This window comes from Orcinus orca, chromosome 8 (assembly GCF_937001465.1).
Source record: "Orcinus orca chromosome 8, mOrcOrc1.1, whole genome shotgun sequence".
NCBI lineage: Eukaryota > Metazoa > Chordata > Mammalia > Artiodactyla > Delphinidae > Orcinus > Orcinus orca.
The window spans coordinates 55,937,375-55,957,179 of NC_064566.1; the positions used below are offsets into that span (position 1 = coordinate 55,937,375).

The 19,805-nt window shown below is 47.7% G+C and overlaps 2 protein-coding genes across 2 annotated transcripts in view; one reads left to right on the forward strand and one right to left on the reverse strand.

Annotated features, from left to right (window-relative positions):
- The window catches only part of USP35 (ubiquitin specific peptidase 35), an 873,752-nt gene that overhangs the window by 530,119 nt on the left and 323,828 nt on the right, over positions 1 to 19,805 (forward strand). The window lies entirely within an intron of this gene.
- Positions 1 to 19,805, reverse strand: part of TENM4 (teneurin transmembrane protein 4) — a 757,305-nt gene that overhangs the window by 73,944 nt on the left and 663,556 nt on the right. Inside the window, exon 20 of the mRNA XM_049713625.1 lies at positions 5,503 to 5,622. Coding sequence (XP_049569582.1) covers positions 5,503 to 5,622 — 120 coding nt within the window. The remainder of the gene's footprint in view (positions 1 to 5,502; positions 5,623 to 19,805) is intronic.

Below are 19,805 nucleotides of genomic sequence, written 5' to 3' on the forward strand. Positions count from 1 at the left end.
AGGAGAGGAGAGGGAGGAGGGAGGGGCAGAGAAAGGAGAAAAATTACACCGAAGGATCTGAGCACTCGTTGAGGGAGACTCTAAAACCTGAAAGACTAAAAAAAAACAACCTGAAAGACTTGACCGCGGTCACAAACAGTGACAGAGGTTCCAGAAAGCATTATGTTTTTGAAAGTGATTCACCGTAGAGAACTTGCCGAAACCAAATAACAACCTGCTTTGGGGAGCCCTTTGCTAGGACACAGGACCGCTGATGAGCCTCTGCTCGGGTGCCCCTGGTACTTAGGGCGTCTTAGAGCTGAAGCCCAGTGAAAATTCATCAGAATAAAGCAGAACAAACCCTGCCCTGGTGTTAGAGCTCTAAGCCTAGTCCTGGCTCTGCCGTGGGCTACTGTGTGACCTTGGGTAAGTCCTTTAGCCCGTCTGATTCTCAAGTTTCTCATCTGTAAAAGGCAAAGGTTCAAATAAATTATTCTGAAGTCATTAAGATTCTATGACTCTACAGCAATTGTATCTCTGATTATGATACTCAACCAGGCCTTTGGAGTTACAAAATAGCAAGGTAGTTTAGAGACGGGCACAATTAGAATCACCGTAACTTAGAAGTGAAAGAGGAACCAGAAGACTGAGTCCCAACCTCCCAGTTGAGATGAGATCTCCGTGGCTGTGTCCCTGAGAGCTGGTCACCCAGCCTTTGTTCATTGCCCTTTGGGGATGGCCAGAAACTTGCTGGTAGCTCTGGTTTTGGTTCTGGCATCTTAACTCCCATCACCTGCAGACAAACCTGGCCGGGCACTTGCCCATCCAAGCCTTAGCATGGACCTTTTTTTTTTGAAAATCCAAGGAAACTGAGTTCCCACTTGTACACTCCATGTTTCTGACCCTGAGCGTCTGATCTGAGGGTTCAGCAGCTAGGTGGTCAGAGGCCAGATGAGCTCACATTACAGAAGATGGGAAAGCAGGCCCAGGTGTAAGCCCAGCTATGTCACTAGTCCTGCAGGCTGGGTCTGCTTTGCCAACTAGAGTGCGTGGTTGCTACTTAAGACCCCATGTTCGATGTGCAACAAGATTAATTCAGACCAGAGTTTTGTGTCCTTCCCCCACCCCATCAAAACAGAAAGTTTAAAAGCAAGTAACAGTTGAACCACTAGGTCATCTGACCTAGTCCCCTCTCTGAATCTGATGCTTTAGTTCCTTCTACAGAACCACTATCAAGGGGCTATTTGGGTCCTGTCTGCACATTTCCAGCGACGAGGAGCTTGCTATGTCCGCAGGGGGACTGTCCCATCTTTGGTTAGTTCTGACTGTTAGTAGACTTTTTTACGGGGGTGGGAATGGAGCCTGGGTCCCTCTCTTAATAGCTCCTTAGCCATTGGGACATGTTCTACCTGCTAGGGTGACTTCAAACTAGTCTTCCTCTGCCTTTGACAGTCCTTTAGGACTTGGAAACAGTGATCCTGTCCACCTGTCACCTCCTGGTGATGTCTCTTTGGACAAAGTCCTTTAGCTATTCCTTTTAGGATGCATTCTCAAGGCCTGTCCTCCTCTTGCTTATTTGGATGGAGGGCTTCTGCTAACTCCTCACCCACTCAGAATTCCGGTCCCCTCCCCTCCAGAATCCCACTGCACCATGTGCACTTCTCCTAACAGCCCACATCACACTGCACTGGAATCATACATTCACTCACAGGCCTGGGGACACTGATTCCTCTCAGCCTTTCCAGAACTTAGTCCCGTGCTTGATGGTTATAGTTTACAGAATGAACTCATGAGTGGCGTTGTCAGTTTCTTCTGAATTGACTGTATACTAAACACCCTAAGTTATTTCTTCCTTTGGCTATTACCGTAAGTCAGCCTTGGGGTAGATGACGCCCTCAGATCTGGGTCCCCAAGCTCCAAAGCCTGACTCATCTGTCCTTTGCAGATGCTTTTCATCTGTTTTGCCTGCTCTTCACTCAGCCCCTTCTAGGCCCACATAACCTTTGAGTAGAGGAAGTTGGGTACCATCGTTCTTCAATACATAATAATAGAGAAACACCAGGGAAGGTGTTTATTTTCAACTAAGAGTTCAGGTTTTGGCTTTCCAGGAGAATATCCAGGGCTTGGGGAAAATACCCAGGGAATAGAACCGAACAGCATCTGTACTTCGACAGAACACTTAACTGTCAAACAGAAGTTTGGCCTGACTTACAAGCTCCCTTCGTGACAGGATGAGCGCTGACAGGATGAGCGTGGGGAGGGAGTGAAGACAAACATGAAAAGACATATTCTCAAGGCCGTGAGCCAGGTGGGGGCAGCTGGCCTAGCCAACAGCAGGGTGTGATTGGCTCTTGCCAAGAGCCAGGCCTGCCCATCTGGAGGGAAACCTTGCTGTGGACATGGGCGTGACACTGGCCTCAAAGCGAAGGCCCGCTTCTCAGATGAAGCCCCAACAGTGAGGGCCAGTCCGAGCACTGCCACTTAGTCCACAGGTGAGTTCCGTCACCTGTCTGAGCCTCAATCTCCTCATGTGAGATGAAGGTGACAATCATCACCACTTGGCAGGTTATTAATGAGACAGATGAGATAATGGCCGAGGAAAGCACTGGGCTCCATTCCCCGGGCTTCGCGCTCTGTATAATCCCATCTTTCAGTTCAACGAACCTGAACTGCTTCTCCTGTCTGCTATTTTTTTTTTTTTTTTTGCAGTATGTGGGCCTCTCACTGTTGTGGTCTCTCCCGTTGCGGAGCACAGGCTCTGGACGCGCAGGCTCAGCGGCCATGGCTCACGGGCCCAGCCGCTCCGCAGCATGTGGGATCTTCCCAGACGGGGGCACAAACCCGCGTCCCCTGCATCGGCAGGCGGACTCTCAACCACTGAGCCACCAGGGAAGCCCTTGTCTGCTATTCTTTAAACATTTTTCTTCATGATTTCTATTTTCCATTTTTTTTTTTTTTTTTTTTTTTTTTTGCGGTACGTGGGCCTCTCACTGTTGTGGCCTCTCCCGTTGCGGAGCACAGGCTCCGGACGCGCAGGCTCAGCGGCCATGGCTCACAGGTCTAGCCGCTCCGCAGCATGTGGGATCTTCCCAGACGGGGGCACAAACCCGCGTCCCCTGCATCGGCAGGCGGACTCTCAACCACTGAGCCACCAGGGAAGCCCTTGTCTGCTATTCTTTAAACATTTTTCTTCATGATTTCTATTTTCCATTTTTTTTTTTTTTTTTTTTTGCGGTACGTGGGCCTCTCACTGTTGTGGCCTCTCCCGTTGCGGAGCACAGGCTCCGGACGCGCAGGCTCAGCGGCCATGGCTCACGGGCCCAGCCGCTCCGCGGCATGTGGGATCCTCCCAGACCGGGGCACGAACCCGCATCCCCTGCATTGGCAGGCGGACTCTCAACCACTGCGCCACCAGGGAGGCCCCTCCATCTTTTTAATGATCTCTTTGGCTAACTTCCCTGCCACTGTTTTCTGTCTGTGAGCTCTTGTTAAGACTTGAGGTCTGGTATTTCAGCATGGGGCCGGGGTGGGAGGTCTGGACAAAGGCAAGTGTCATGGTGCCTGCCGGGAAAGTGAGGAATACAAAGATGAATTAGACCTGGTCCCTGGACCTGCATACACTGTTATCTCCAGGCGATATCTCTAGCCTTACAGTTTCTCCTCGGGTATGAGAAATAAGAAAGAAGGTGAGTCAGGGACAAGGGGGAGGGAAATGGGCAAGATGCTACCCATTCACATATAACAAACAGGGCTCTTCAGACACTTATTAGAGAATAAGTCATGACTCTCCCATACATTATGCAGTGTCTAAGATGGGAAGAAAACTTAAGCCCCCTGATGCATTGGTAAGAACTGTTCTGAAACGCAAGCTTTAGGCTGTAGCAGCTCTGGCTGCTCGGGTGTAATTAAGCTGGCCGGTGCAGGAAACATGGCTGATACTTACCGCCCCGGATGCCCACCCTCTCATGAGGTAGTAGAGATTGCAAGGGCAGCACAACAGGACGAACCAAAGCCTGGAGGTGCTAATTGGGCATTCCCCAAGGGCCACCAAGTTTACTGGACTCTGGTGTGTTTTATGGACTCACCCTAACCAAGCCCAGTGGGCAGAGGACGGACTACTCGCCATCTCACATGAATGATGGACAAATTTTATGGCAAAGAAAAAAGAGCGGTCCCCATGGCTCCTTTTTGATGACTGTTTCACAGCAGGTGATAATGTAGTCAGGATACTTGTTGCCTATGATGCTCACATCTCCTATTTCCACAAAGCAGGCAGCCCTGAGCTGGAAGGTGGTAAAGGCACCATGAGGAAGGAGACTTCTCCCTGCTGTAGCACAAGTCTGCACTGAGGTGCTTCTGGGGATCAGTGGCCTGGCCTGGACAGATGATCCCTGGGGACTGGCCACCAGCCTCTTCCATTCATAGGGAGGGGGAGGAGGGAAGAGAGGGCTCCCCATGCCCAGCTTGCCAGCCCCGTCTAAGAGGCACATATGTCTACAAACAGATGAGCCCCTACTTCATTATCACCTCGGCCAGGACATGTTCACATCTGAGATTGGATTAAAGAGGTGCTGAAATCAATCAGGCTGGAGCACAATTTCCAACACAGAGTGAAAATCAACCTTATGGGCCCACACTTAGCCAGATGGACACCACCACCTGATTTTATTAAAAATAGAGGACTTGTCACCACTGACAGCCTAAATATTCCACTTTCCTCCTTCCTCTCCTCTTCTCTCCAAAACAGTCTCATGGCTTGCATTGTAATCATCACCTTTTAAAGTTGTAACTTTAATATACTGCTAATATCTATTGTATACTTACTGTGTGCTAGACCCTGGAGATACAGCAATGAATCAGAGTGGGGCAGGAAACTAAGATTTATTAAACACCTACTATGTGTATGGTGCTTCTCCATTCATCATAGAATCAAATCCTTACCACCACCATGTAAGATAAATAGTATTAGGACCATCTAACAGATGAAGAAGCTGAGGCCAAGAAAGGTAAGGAGATTTGTCTAAGAACACATGACCAACAAATGGGGGAGCTACAGTGATTAAAGAAACCTGACTTCATTCAGGCTGATGAACTGAAGGTTCTCACAGGGATCTGAAGGTCAGAGTTCTGTGATCGCTCAGTGGCTTCCACAGACCTGGGTGGTTGCAGATGGAAACCACACAGCAGGAATGCTGAGACTTCTGGAGCTTTCTGGCCTACGGAGAATGGTCCACTCGACAGTATTTTATATCATAAGCCATGCCACAGAACAATATGTATAAGGTACCGCATGCTTACTCTGAAACAAGTAAGAAGAAGCTGCTTAATTTAGAGCCAAAGGGACTTAGGCCAGAGTCAGCTACAAGGTCACACAGCTAGTGCATTGCAGGGCTGGGCACGTGGATTCAGGTCCTCTGACTCCAAGTCCTATCCTTTTCGCACGTTGTCATTCCAGCAGCAGCTATGTGGCAAGACCACGAGAGCAGAGCCTTCACCAACCCTGGTCCCCAAAAGGCCTCTTACCTGCCATCTTGCCTGCTGATCGTGTATCCAAAGAGAGGGTTATTGACGAAACTGATGTTCACACCAACCAGCGGGGTCCCATCTGATGTCATTACTTGACCACGAATGACACATGCATGCCTGGGGGTAGAAAAGAGAGAAAAACATGACCTACTTTTCACGTTAGAACCCTGGCTGGCAGGTCAGAAGACTGAGGCAGGTCACTCAGACATATCTAGGCACCCAGGGGCTCATGGTATCCACTCAAGATGAGCACTACCTTTTTTTTTATTGCCTCAATCTAAGTCATCAAAGCATCCTCTAAAGAATTATTACTGAAAAAGGTTTTCAGATATCTCACTGAGAGGGTTATTTTCTATGGATACCGTACTATGCTGTAAGGAGAAAAAGCTGATGGGGTGGGGTGGTGCTATACCGTGTAGTTATGCATGTGAATTTGGAGTCACGTGACTTGGGTTCAAAACCTAGCTCTGTCACATCTCTTCTTTTTAAAAAATGTTTATTTATTTATTTATTAGTCATCCATTTAATACACATCAGTGTATACATGTCAATCCCAATCTCCCAATTCATCCCACCACCGCCTCCACCCCCCACCGCCACCTTCCCACCTTGGTGTCCATACGTTTGTTCTCTACATCTGTGTCTCTATTTCCATCTTGCAAACCGGTTCATCTGTACCATTTTTCTAGGTTCCACATATATGCATTAATATACGATATTTGTTTTTCTCTTTCTGACTTACTTCACTCTGTATAACAGTCTCTAGATGCATCCACGTCTCTACAAATGACCCAGTTTCGTTCCTTTTTATGACTGAGTAATATTCCATTGTATATATGTACCACACCTTCTTTATCCATTTGTCTGTCGATGGGCATGTAGGTTGCTTCCATGACCTGGCTACTGTAAATAGTGGAGTCACGTGACTTGGGTTCAAACCCTAGCTGTGTCACAGCTCTTTGAGTCTCTGTTTTTTCATCCTCGTGCACAGTAAGCTCCATAAATGGCAGTGATCTTTATTGTCACTAAGGGTCTCACTGGAAGCAGGCATGCAACAAAGTGAACAGGATAGAGGGCACTTCCTCTCACCTGGCATTGGAGACAGGAGAAGGGCAGATGCTGGTGTCCCCTTGGAGTGGTTTCTAGAACTTGGCACCTCTCCCAACATCCCCCTTCCCATTCTCCCTCTATATTCCAGGCAACAAGCCATCTGCTTTTCCCAAACTTGCCAGTCAAATGTTGTTCAAAGCCTCTGTGTCTGTGCAATGTTCTTTCATCTGCCTCAGATATCATTCCTGTACCCCTCTCCCAACATTCTCATCCTTGAAGACCCAACTTCAAATGACGCCTCTTCCCTGAAGCCTTTCTTGACGCCCCTAATTAGAACTAGTCACTGTCTCTTCCAAAACCTGGCACAAACCCCTTGATACCCCACTAGATCACCAGCTCTTTGAGGCCAGGGTCAAGGTCTATTTCCTTTTTTCTCTCTAGAGTGCCCGGGAATGCCTAACAAGTACGAGGTGATTGTTTAAAAAAGCAAAAACAGTAGGTTGGGTAAATACGTGGGACAATCAGAGATCATCTAGAATGATGTTTTTTCAAATATTTCAGAAACAGAATCTTTTTAGCAGATGATATTTTATAAGGATCCCCAAGTGGAAAGCCAATAAAAACAAGATCTGCTCCAGATGAAGGAGGGGTGGGACCCGCTTTCCCCTTGGGGTGGTTCTGAAAGCAACTCTGTAGAGTCTTAGTTTCTGGAGAAGCCAGAGGAAAGCCAGCTGGAAAATCACTGAGTTAGTGGAAGAAGACTTGAAACTGGGTCCACAGACGTCATGTTATTTGCTCCAAGCCACACAGGGAGGCAGGGGCAGAGCCAGGCCTTGAGTCCAGGCCTCACACTCGGGGTCCAACTCTAGACCAGTCTGTACACCACTGGCAATGGGTGGAAGTGAAGATGCTCACTGGTGTCAATGTCCTGAGGGATCAGGGCGCTGGGGAGACAGCCCTCGTGGACAAGACAAATCTGAGGCAAAGACGCAAAGGCTCTGTTGTCCACAGTTCGGAAGGCTTTTTTCTGGCCTGGGGAAGAGCTAGTGATGAGGCCTGTGGGCATTCATAAAAAAACATCTCAAACTCAGCCTCTGCTTTATTAGGTACCTACATCTCTACCCTTTCTACAGAGGAAAGTGATAAGCTTTTCTCTGTTTGATGAGAAAAGCAATTAACACCAGGCTTGTAAGCAGCTGGGCTCCCCGGTGTCAGTTTGTCCTTTCTGAAGGCAAGAACAACTACCCACAATGCACCGAGCTCCTCACCCCACGTCCCCTCACCACACACAATCTGGTTAATGTTAATTCAGTCAGTGGTTTTCTTCCGAGGCCCTTGGTCTAAATGCAATTACACGGCAAACAAGTTAAGCGGGTGAGGCTCAGCAAAGACTCTCCATCCTGCTCTGAAGGTCTCCCGATATATTTACGTGAAATTATCTCTCCGCTAATGGGAAAGATTTATTCCGTCAATTGTATTCAGCCGGTACTGAGAGATGCTTTCTCTAATGGAGGAAAATTGAATTTCTTATTGCTGGAACTCTGTCCTTCCAGAGGATTACTAACAGATCTCATATCCTGGTGCTGGCTACTCTCCAGCCTCCTCCTGACATATGTGCCTTCAGATTCTGCCTGGACGCTAACCAGCCCTCTGGGGATGGTTTCCTTTGGGGGGCTGCCCTGGCTGCTGCCCCTCCTCCACATGTGGGCCAGCCTCCTCTGATTAATATCTCTTTGGGGATTTCCTGATAGTTGGGAAACATTAAATCAGCACCATTTGGCCATCACGTCGCCTCCACCTCAGCAACCCGGAGCAGATGTAATTTTAGCCCGGGCTCCTGTGGATTGCTTTGGATCCTGGAGAAGATTAAGTTGACTCCCGGTACCCCTGTGGGCCACAGAGGCCTCCTGCCAAAACAGGCATTTGGCTCAGGAATTAAGTCCTGGAGAAAAACACTTCCATCCTCCTTCTATCTGACCATGACTTTCAGTTGTCAAGAAAACCCAGTTCAACGTAAAGCCTTCCCTGGAACAAAGAAGGTGGGGAAGTCTGCTCTAGGAGACTTCCAGGAGGCCCTTCCAGGAGGCCCTGGAAATGTGTCTCCTGCCACGTGTTTTTGTCCAGGGAGGTCTGAAGAGATGTGGCTGCTGGGTTTCCAAACATTTTCTTTCTTCAACCAGTTATTCCATGGAAACCACCAGTGGTGCCCTGGTGAATATTTAACAATTGGCTTGCAAAAGAAAAGTGGCTTTAATTTGTGGCATTTGCCTATTTCTGTGGTGTAAAGACTTCCACCACGGCCGATTTCACACTACCGATGAGATATCACTGCACCCAGAGTTGGGAAGAGATGGCTAGTAGGACACCAGTATATAACAGTATTTCCACCACAGAGAAACAAGAGACCTAAATAAACTCTAGAGTAAAGATGATGGTAAAACACAGCTAAATAACTAGAAAGTGATGAGTTTTGATTATTACCTTTGTTTTTAATCTAATTTGTTTAACTGTGATTTTATATAATTTAATTTTTAATAATAGTTGTGCTTAAGAACTAGCTTGCAGAACTCCTGAACATTTAATAAGCAGTCCCTGTGAGCTGGCATGAGCCAGCTTCTGTCCACCACTGAAACACTAAGGGTCAGTGCATCTAAGAAATAGGTGCTGCTTTGACTGTGAAATTCCATAATGGAAGACTGCCTTGGTGAGAAATCACTAATGCAGGGTGCAAATCACTGTCACCAACTTGGCTTCCCAGCTGGCTCATATGAGCCTCTTATCACCAGTCCTATATCTGACGTGTTTTGCTTTTCCTCAGTCACTGTCTTGGCATATGGGGTTATTTTCTACTCATCCTTAGGGTCCCATCTAAGCTGTCATCACTTCAGTGAGGCTGTTTCCAACTCTTCCTGGCACAGCTAATCACCCCTCTGCTCTGCTAGGTTGCTCTAAACCTTCCAAGTATCTCTCCATGATGTGACTGTCATACAGTGACATCATTCACATTTACACAGCTATCTTATGTGCTTCCATCTCCAAGGGCTAGGTAAGCATGAGATATTCTCCCCAAGTGTTTATTAGGTGAGAAATGATCAAGGAACTGAAATTCAGAGAGAACAGACTTGCTCAAGGTCCTACAGCAAAGAACTCAATGGGTTGAACTGACACTCAAAGCTAGGACTCCTTACTTCCAGGTCCTTCCTCTTACTACTGTGTCATTCACCTGCACTCACTAAAATTCACTTAATTTAGAAAGCGGGGCACCTACTCGAAGGCAAGCACTGTGTTAGGCCGCTGAGGTTATAGAAGTACACGGATTACAGTCCCCGGCTGCTGCCTAGAGCTCACCAAAGCAAACGTGAAGTGCCTGAGTGTAGTTGTCTCTGACACCAGTGAGTCAACACATGGGTTTGGCATATGTCAGGCAGCTGGGCTACAAAACAAGCAATTAGGCTGGGTGAACTCTGCCAGGAAGGAGTACTCATGCCAGGCCAAGGGGGCGAGGCGTCAAACATGCTGGCATTGGCCCAACCACATACTCAGGGCCCGACTGAAGTGCCCTGGCTGACGCCAGTGACAGGGGAGATCTGCCTGACTGCTTCCTGGGGACACCTGCCAGGTTTGGGATCAAGGGAGGAAAGTGTTGGAGAGACAAAACCACTGTGAAACAGAACCAAGCAAAGAAGAAACTCACCTCAGCCGCCTGTCAGGGACAAGTGGAGGGGTGTGGTGAAAGAGCCCTGGGCAGGGGTCCGTTCCCAGTTCTGACTCTGGTAACTAACCGTATGACCTTGCGGCATCATCTGACCTCTCTGTATTTCCATTCTCTCACCTGTCCATGCAGGCTGAAGATTTTCTCAAACAGATGTAAAGTGGAATGTATGATGGTTTTAACTTCGTGCTCCTCAATCCAGCACAAGCAGCCCTACTACACGTGGCTTCAGAATCCTAAGGGAGCTCATACAATGCTGACACTTATTTCTGAGTTGTTCCCTTTACATGGAAACTTCCACCCGTCCTCTTCACCTGAAAACCACCTGCTTAGCCTCAGGACCCACCTGGAGCGGTACCCTAGCACTCGCACTCCCTGGGCTATCTCTGCAAAGACTGAGTGCTGTCATGCTATTGGGCAACCTTTTCCCCCCAGCAGATCACAAGCTCCTTGAAGACAGGGACCACATCCCCCTCACTGCTGGACTGCCAGCACTGAGCGTGGGTGATGCTCATTTCTTTTTTTTTTTTCTTTTTTTGGGCGGTACGCGGGCCTCTCACTGTTGTGGCCTCTCCCGTTGCAGAGCACAGGCTCCGGACGCGCAGACTCAGCGGCCGTGGCTCACGGGCCCAGCCGCTCCGCGGCATGTGGGATCCTCCCGGACCGGGGCACAAACCTGTGTCCCCTGCATCGGCAGGCGGACTCTCAACTCTCAACCACTGTGCCACCAGGGAAGCCCTGATGCTCATTTCTGAGTGGGCAAAAGAAAGCTTCCGCCAACACAAGGGTGCGCCCTGGAATTTGAATGCGTGGTGCAGAGTAAGCTCTTGATAAATTATTTACGAAATGAATAAAGAACTGATGTGTTTCTGTAACTGAAGATGAGAGAGATACCAGAGAACTCTGAGCTACTTGACCTTGACAGGGATATGGCTACGGAACAGAGGGCTCCAGGGGCTGGGTTTTCTAGTTGGTCACAAGTTACATCCCAGGGCTGGGTTCCTTCCCCTGGAGGATCCACCCGCCTCTGCTTGTAGCCCTACTGCTTTGATGCTACAGCCTCCTCTTCTGTACATTTAAAGGTTTTGAAAACTTAAAAAAAAAAAAAAAAAAAAAAGAATGCCAGAAATTAAGTTAGATTTGTTATTCATTGTGTATCATACGAGCAGATAGAGGAAGATGAAGGAAGAAAAACTGCAGCTTGAACATTTTTTGTTATTAAATGGAGACAGCTAATGAAGCTGGTATTCAGGAAACTGGAATAATCATTTGGGATCTATCTAGGCGGCAAAAGGTAACTTTAGCCCTTCTTTGCTTCAAGGTATTTGTTACTGTGTGCCACTATTGGTTATGCAAATCACTCCTTTGCATTACATGCTTTAAACAGATTTCTATGCCAGACTCGTACCCACCCTTTAAGCTGTTTTCTGCCAACTCATCTGACTGACTAGGGATCTTTCTAGCACCAACTACACTTTATCCAACATCTTGTAAGAACCTTACTTGGGCCCAAAGAATCCCCACTTCACGGCCTGTCAAACGACCCCCATTCAAGGGGGGTCCCAGTCAAAGCCTGACCCTGTCCACTCAGTAGCTTCCAAGACCTTCTTTCTAGCCTGGCAACACGGGCCATTCTGTAGCCCTTTCTTCAGAGCTTTCCATCTTGGTCGCTCTGCCTCCGTTTCTTCAACCAGCTTTTCTAGCCTGCCGTCTTCCACCTGTGTACGTTTTCTTGGGAACCCACTAGTCATGACATGGGAGAAGAGACCTTCCTGATCATCTCTCTTCACACTTCACACTTCTTGCAGAAGTGAGAAAATAAAGCCTCGGCAGGGGGTGGATTTGCCCATTCTCGTAAGAGTGGCTGGGGAGCCAGGATTCAAATTCAGGACTTCCTTTATTATCCATGAGAACTCAGGAAAGTCATTTCACCTCTCAGGCTACTTACCATCTGACACAGATACACACCTAAATAACAGAATCTCAATTTGTTTTAGCCGCCTAAAAAATCTGAGTTAACATCATCAGAGGAGGGCTCTGAAAACTATTTTTGATCACACACCCTTTCTGTAAACATTTTCTGAAGGCTCCATGGGTGTATTTATATTTATTAATAACTTGTACACACATGCTATCATCATTAGCTAATATTGGAAAGCATAATATACGCTTGGTGCAAGATTTAATGGACAAAAAATGAATATTTCAACTAGTCTTGATAATTTTGAATCTTTTGCTTCCCTTTTTGTTAGATCCGATGAGAATGATCACTACTGTTTTTAACTTCATAGTGGAGTTGAGGAAAACTCTGGACCAGGAGTAGGAATATCAGCTCTGCCGTTTGACTGCTGGCTTGTATTTGCACTTGTCATCTTTGATTGGTAGTTACTTTGCAAAATCCTTTTATGCCACTGGACCCTATGTTTTTTTTGTTTTTTTGTTTTTTTTTTTTTTTTGCGGTACGCGGGCCTCTCATTGTTGTGGCCTCTCCCGTTGCGGAGTACAGGCTCCGGACGTGCAGGCTCAGCAGCCATGGCTCACGGGCCCAGCCGCTCTGGGGCATGTGGGATCTTCCCGGACCAGGGCACGAACCCGTGTCCCCTGCATCGGCAGGCGTACTCTCAACCACTGCGCCACTAGGGAAGCCCTGGACCCCATTTTTTATGTAAGTTTGGTTAAAGCTAGATCTTACACACACACACACACACACACACACAACACAGTCATGTTATAAACCAGTAAAGCTCTGTGCGGACTAGATCCTCATCTCCCTCAGAACACCTCATGTGCTCGTCCAGACACGTAACCGACACTGGGACCAAGCAAATCAGAGAAAACCTGGTGTTCCGTACAAGTAAACATCCATTCTTTCTTATTTTTAAAGATAAAAAGTAAATGTAGACAGATGTCCTAACATTTTCTTCCTGTACCTCATGGACCACGTTGGGCAGCCGCCTTGGGACCACTGTACGGCACTAGAGTTTCGATGGCGTGTGTCTGTGCTTTCTTTGTAGGAAATAAACTCTAATATGCTATATATTACTATATTCAAAAGCCAACTTCCAGCTGTGTTTCGTTCTTTATAACTTATTTCATCGCTCTTCCTATGTTTACTTTGTATGTCTTTCAATAACCTTAGGCCCAAACCAACAGAACTCGATCTAATCAGTTAACGTTTAATAACGTTCCGACTTATTGGTGGTCAGGGAGTTGGACCAGATCCTCTCTTGAGGCACCTTGCAAATCTAAGATACCCAATTTTCCAGACCTTACCACTGTCAATTTACCACATCATCAGTATCCCTGTGCCATCCATGTCATTTTCTGTAGTACCCATTGTTTCCACATAAAGTCCACACTCCTTAGCTTGGCATGTAAATACCTTCAGGATCAGGCCCCTGCCTGCCTCTCACATCGCGGTTTTCCATTCTCACATCCTGTGCTGCTGCCATGTTAAATTACTTCTCATACCCTTGCCTTGGCATGCACTTCCATGCTGCCCTGACTTTGTCTATGTTGGTTCCTTTGCCTCAATGACTGTCCTCCCATTCCTACTAATCTCTCCTTGAAGGCCTGCCTCTCAGTGAAACTCTTCCCTATTTTCCAGGACAAAGAAGCCACCCCCTCCTTTGGTGAACAAAGCACAATGTACTTATCCCACTAAAGTGTATTCATCTGTTTAAACACCTTATCTTTTCTAGATTGTGAGTTCTTTGAAGGGAACAACTATGTCCATTTCATCTAACTCTGTGTTTATCACAGGAGTAGGTCTATTAGGATGCGTTCAATAAATGTTGAGTAAAGAAACAAATGAAGATCACATAAATGAATGAAAAAAGATGACAGAAAAATATGAATATAGTTATTTCACATAGCCCAAAGTAAAAAATACATATACATGGGTTGGGGGGAGAGAAACAGAGATGAAGGCCAGGTAAATGAGAATAGGGTTCAGTTACTGGAAATTTTTTTTTTTTTTTTGCGGTATGCGGGCCTCTCTCTGTTGTGGCCTCTCCCGTTGCGGAGCACAGGCTCCAGACGCGCAGGCTCAGCGGCCATGGCTCACGGGCCCAGCCGCTGCGCGGCATGTGGGATCTTCCTGGACCGGGGCACGAACTCGTGTCCCCTGCATCGGCAGGCGGACTCTCAACCACTGCGCCACCAGGGAAGCCCCAGTTACTGGAACTTTAACTGAGCACCTACTATGTGCTATACACGGTGCTGGGTGGCAGGGAAGATATTTATTCATCCATTTTCTTACTTATGGAAATTACAGGACAACGGTGCCAGTAGTTTCTGTTTTATTTTCCATTGTATTCTTTTTAAAAAAATATTTATTTACTTATTTTGTTGTCGTTGTTGTTTTTGTTGTTTTGGCTGCTCCATGCGGCATGGGGGAATCTTAGTTCCCTGACCTGGGATCGAACCTGCATTGGGAGCGTGGAGTCTTAACCACTGGACCGCCAGGGAAGTGCCCTCCACTGTATTCTAAGCAGTTAAATTACTAACAATAAATGAGACAGAATCCCTATGCATGAGGAACTCACCTTTTAGAATGAATATAATTTGACTTAAAAAAAAATTCCTTGTATCTGGAAGTAAAGCTAGCATAGGGTAAAAAGGGGAGCTGCCTACAAGGTCATTCCAGTACGACATGCAAACATCCCCAGTTAGCATCAAGCACCAGGCCCTGCCCAAGTACCCTGACTCTGTTCTTCCATTTGGAATTCGGCTCAGCTTAGACTCCACCAGAGGCTTCCAGATCACTTGCTGGGTGTGTGGAATGAATGTCACAGGGAAGTACTCCAGTTCACGACAGAACAAGCTTTGCTCTTGGACTGTTTTGTGTATATCTGGGGAGTGGAAAGAAGAAATCCACAGACTTCTTCAGATTAACAGGAATTTAATGTTTAACTAGAAGAGTCCTTTGGGTGCCTGAGTCCAAGCCCCTAATTTACAGGTGAGATACGTGATCCCTAGAGATTGACAGAGCTTCCCCTCCATCACCCACTGAGGCTGAGGCATCGACAGGTCTGCTATGATGCTCTCACCCCACCTGGGGGCATCCAATGACAAGATGGCCTGGTAACTGCTAGTGGCTTCTGGGCCCTTAGGCCTGCCTCCTGCAGAGCCCAGAAGCCACGGTCCCGTGACCTCCTAACTTTCTGTGGTTGTTGAGCTACTTCAGACACTCAGGGAGCACGAGGTCCTGGGCCCCTGCTCTGATCACTCAAGCCTGGGGGCAACTTGGCCGCTGAACGCTGATGCTTTGGGCTGAGTCGGCTCTCGCAGCAGTCATCTGGAATACTTCCTGCTGGCCAACGGAGGTGCACACAAGAACAGAGCCCACGACTGTTCAGGACACCGTATGTCCAGAGAGGTGAGTCCTGGTTGTGGCAAAGGAGAAACAGGACTGAGAGAGACCAGCCAGTGGAGACCATTTTTGAGGAGCAAAAGCCTCCTGATCCTGGGTGACAGGGCTGGCCACGTCGGGGGACACGGCTCGGAAACACTGACCGTGTGCCTGGGGCCAGGGAATGTGAGTACGTGTCTATATAGGCTGTTCTCTGGGCTATGCGGCCAGAGGACGGCCTCTAAGAGGACTCCTCAGCAGATGGCTTGTGTTGCTAGAAAAACTTGAAGCAGCTCTGCTAAAACGTGACTGCACACAGTGTCTCGGTGGACAAGTTCATTTCACGACCGTGTGTCCTGTCTTCCTGTCAGGGTACAGGACAGGTCTTGCTTCTTCCGGAAAAGGGAGACTTCGCTGCTTTACTCAGAAACGGGAGACTAGGATGGACCACAATTAGACCCACTTCCTGGGGTGGGGCTAGTGCGGGGCAGAGACACAGAAAAGAGCCGTGCAAATCCAGCTCTGCAGGCTGGACCTGAGGTGTAGAGCAACAGACAGGTGGCATTCAAGGGAAACAGTCCTTCCAGGGGCAGGGGAGGAGGACTGACAGGGGACAGGCAAGGTGAGGGAGCTCCCAGGGGCAGCTGGATGTGGATGTCCCGTGTGCCACCAGGTAACGATGCCCAGGTTCCTAAGCAGAGCACGGGTGGATCTCCAGACCCAGACATGCAGGGGTGGGAGCCAGGTAAGGGGAGGCAAGGCTTGCATCCTCGGGGGGCAGGGCTACCAGGCCGCTCATATCAGGGACTTACGGATAGCAGGCGAGTTTGGGATTCTGGGACAGGACAGAAACCCACTGCCAGAGCTGGCACATAAAGGGTCAGGCAGAGGAATGGTAGGAGGACTGGAGGCTGAGCCGCTGGGGTTGCTCTAAGCCCTCCTCCTCAGGTTGGGGTTAGTCCTAGAGGCCTGCAGGCTAGACCCACAGGGTAGAGTTACAGGGCCCCGCCATGGTGGGAGGAGGTGGAGGCAGGGGAGGGCGGGTGGGCAGGTCTCTCTCCCCGGCTAGAATACTGCCCAGAGGTAGCATCGCCTCCCCACAGCCCCGCACCGTGGAGCTCACTTAGAGCCAGCTCTTGATGCCTCCAGGACTGGACTGGGGTGCTGGTTAGACTCATTGCAGAGGTGTTTGGTACCTCCTGACCCTATATTCTCCATAGAGAACAATATTAGTGATGTGATGCGTGGCCCTCCAATATTTTAACTTCTCATTGCTTGAAGTTTATCACTGTTGGATGGAAATGCAGAAAGTCCTTGACTTACAGACACTGGAATTACTACTTGAGAGCCTCACTTAGGACTCCAGGCTCGCCAGGACTCAGGCTCTGCTACTGCATCACTGAGCCAAGAGTTTTTTCTCTGGCCTCAAAGTCTCCTCTTCAACCACAAAGGACCGCCCATCTCAAAGGTCTGTTCACCTCTGCCTGCCACAGTGCCAGGGCACTTGCATCAGTTACATAACTACATTAATGCTTCGGGCTAAGATTCTCATTTCTCTCCCAGTTCCTACGGTGACACTAAAACCTACACGAATACAAATGCCCTTGCCAATGCGAACACTGACTCTTGCTGTAAGTGATAACAGCCACTAACATTCATCCAGTGCTTACTGCTCTGACACATAAGTGTTTTATATCTCCTTCAATCCTCAGACATCCCCACGAGGTATCAATTATTATCCTTATATGACAGATGAGGAAAGTGAGGAACAGAATGATTAAGGGACTTATCCCAGGTCACACAGCTGGCAAGGGGTAGGGCTCAAATTCAAGCCTCGCTACCTGCCTCTGAGGCCATGCTCTGGAGCACTAAGACCTGCTGCATGTTAGCTTTTTACTATGTTGTACAGTATTAGAAAGAAAGTCAGGGCCAGCTGGGGTTGTAGAGTTGTAGCAGCACCATGTTGTACAGATTTCCAAGCTGAAGATGTGGAGGTGGGAACATAAAAGACCTAGCAGAGAAGAACAGAGGCTCAGCTCATGGTCTCTAGGACCAATCAGCTTGGCTTCAAATGCTGGCTCTGCCACTTACAAGCCGTCTGTCCTGGGCCAGGTTACTCAACTTCTCTGTGCCTCAGTTTCCTATCTGTAAAAGAAGGGGCATGAATTCCCTATGTTATATGGTTTCAGGGGAGATGTAAAGGTGTTGCTAATTATGAAACTTACAAAGCATTTCAAATAATGCCTGACACATAGAACATCCTTGGTAAATGTTCGGTGTTATTACTGAACGTGTGCTCTGCACCAGCCATTGGGCTTCCTGGGTATTTTATCTCATTTAATCTTCCAAATAACCTGCAGGGTGAGAATGAGTAACCCCTCATTCCAGATGAGGAAACTGAGCCTCGCTCACCCAAGGTCGCTTGCTCTCACTTGCCCAAGAACTTGAATGCAGGGCCTCTCCCTCTAAACCCCGAGTGGTTCCCGCTTCCGCGCTGCATCGTCTGCTAATGCTTCCTGTGATGGACAGCTAGGAAGAAGCTCAGGCCACAAAGCAAACAGATCGTAATTCGGTTTTGGAATCAATAAAGGGATGATCAAGTGGCAGAGGAGGACTTGTTAGCTGCTCATCAGGATGATGTGCGAAGCTGCTGCCCGCATCCTGAATTAAATCACCTAGCTGCTTTATCATCATAAACATTCATTTCAATGCGGGGAGGGATTTTTTTTTTTTTAAACCAACATGAATAATATATAATGGTTGACATTTTGGAGGAAGCAGGTTCTTTACCTTCTTCCGTCTTCCATCAGGGTAATTTATCATTGTCTTTCTTCCTGGCCCCCTTTTTTAAACTGATGGGGTAGCCTGTCAGTTCAGCTTGTTCTGAAAAAGCAGGAGTATAATTCAATAATAAATTCGCTCAGAGGCCAGCTGTCAGGAAGCTGGTGTTTATATGAACTCCATTAGATGACCTCTATTGCTCAGACTCTCGGAGGGCTATCTGAGGGCTGTCTTAAGGCCTGGGGCGGGCCGAGGGGGGTGGAGTGGCAGGCAAATGCATTTCTGGAACTGCTCTGTCACCGACACTTGCACATGGCTTTAGATCTGCAGTGGGCTGACGAAAAATTATATTGCATACATGATCTTTCCCCCCTCTTTTCCATTATATTTTTCCTCTTGTAACCTCCTACTTCCAAAATTCTCGGAAACATTGTGGCTTTATAAAGGGTCTGAGAGAAATTCTAAAGGCTGACGTGGTATCAAGGTTATTTCACTTCTGTTAGTGGCACTTTTAAGTCCTGACTGAGGTGACATGCCCTAATTTGGTCAGTGCACAGGCGAGGGGCAGATTTTTCTCAGTTTCTTCCCCAAACTACCTTTCTGGTCTCAGAGTCCCCTCTGTTCTTCTTTTTCCTCCATGGCCCCTCTGCACACCAGGATCATATCATCCTAGATTCCCTGAGACCCTCCTGGTTTCAAACATAAGAGCATGTCTCTTGACTTTTGATTTGGAAAATACTGTCACCATAATTATGCTCCGGCCACATTAAAATTCTCTTGGTTCTTTGATTATCATGGAAAGTCATGCTGGTTCCTCAGTCTAGAATGAATTTTTAAATCCTGTTCAACTGAAACCCACGGTAAGCAACATACCCTGTTCAAGGGTACACACCACACACGCACGCGTCATGAAAGACATATCCTTTTAGAGTGCTGCACTGATATTTTCTATTCCACTGTACACTATTCCATTTAAGTTTACTTCTTAAAAAAATAGTTTCGACCCACTACTACATTGACTTCATGATGTGCTAACAGGTTGTTGTGACCTGAAATGGGATAAATAATGTTTCAGTGGCTAACCCTCCTCACTGAAATCTTTGTCTCAGGCCAAAGGCCATCTCCTGCCAGAAGTCTTATTTCATTAGTTCATTTGTTTGTTTGCTCATTCATTCTCAAAACCAAACATTCACTGCGGCCTGTTCTGAGCCAGGCCCTCTGCCGGGTGCTGGAGAAACAAAGATGGGCCAGGTGCAGCCCCTGTGCCGTGGAGCTCAGGGACCTGGATTTGCAGTGGGAGTGATGGCCCTGCCTTTGAGCTCTCAAAGCACTCTCTCTCTACTCTGTTCAAGCACTCAGCAGTAGCTGATTGGCTGACTCACTGATTCATCCACCATTCATTGT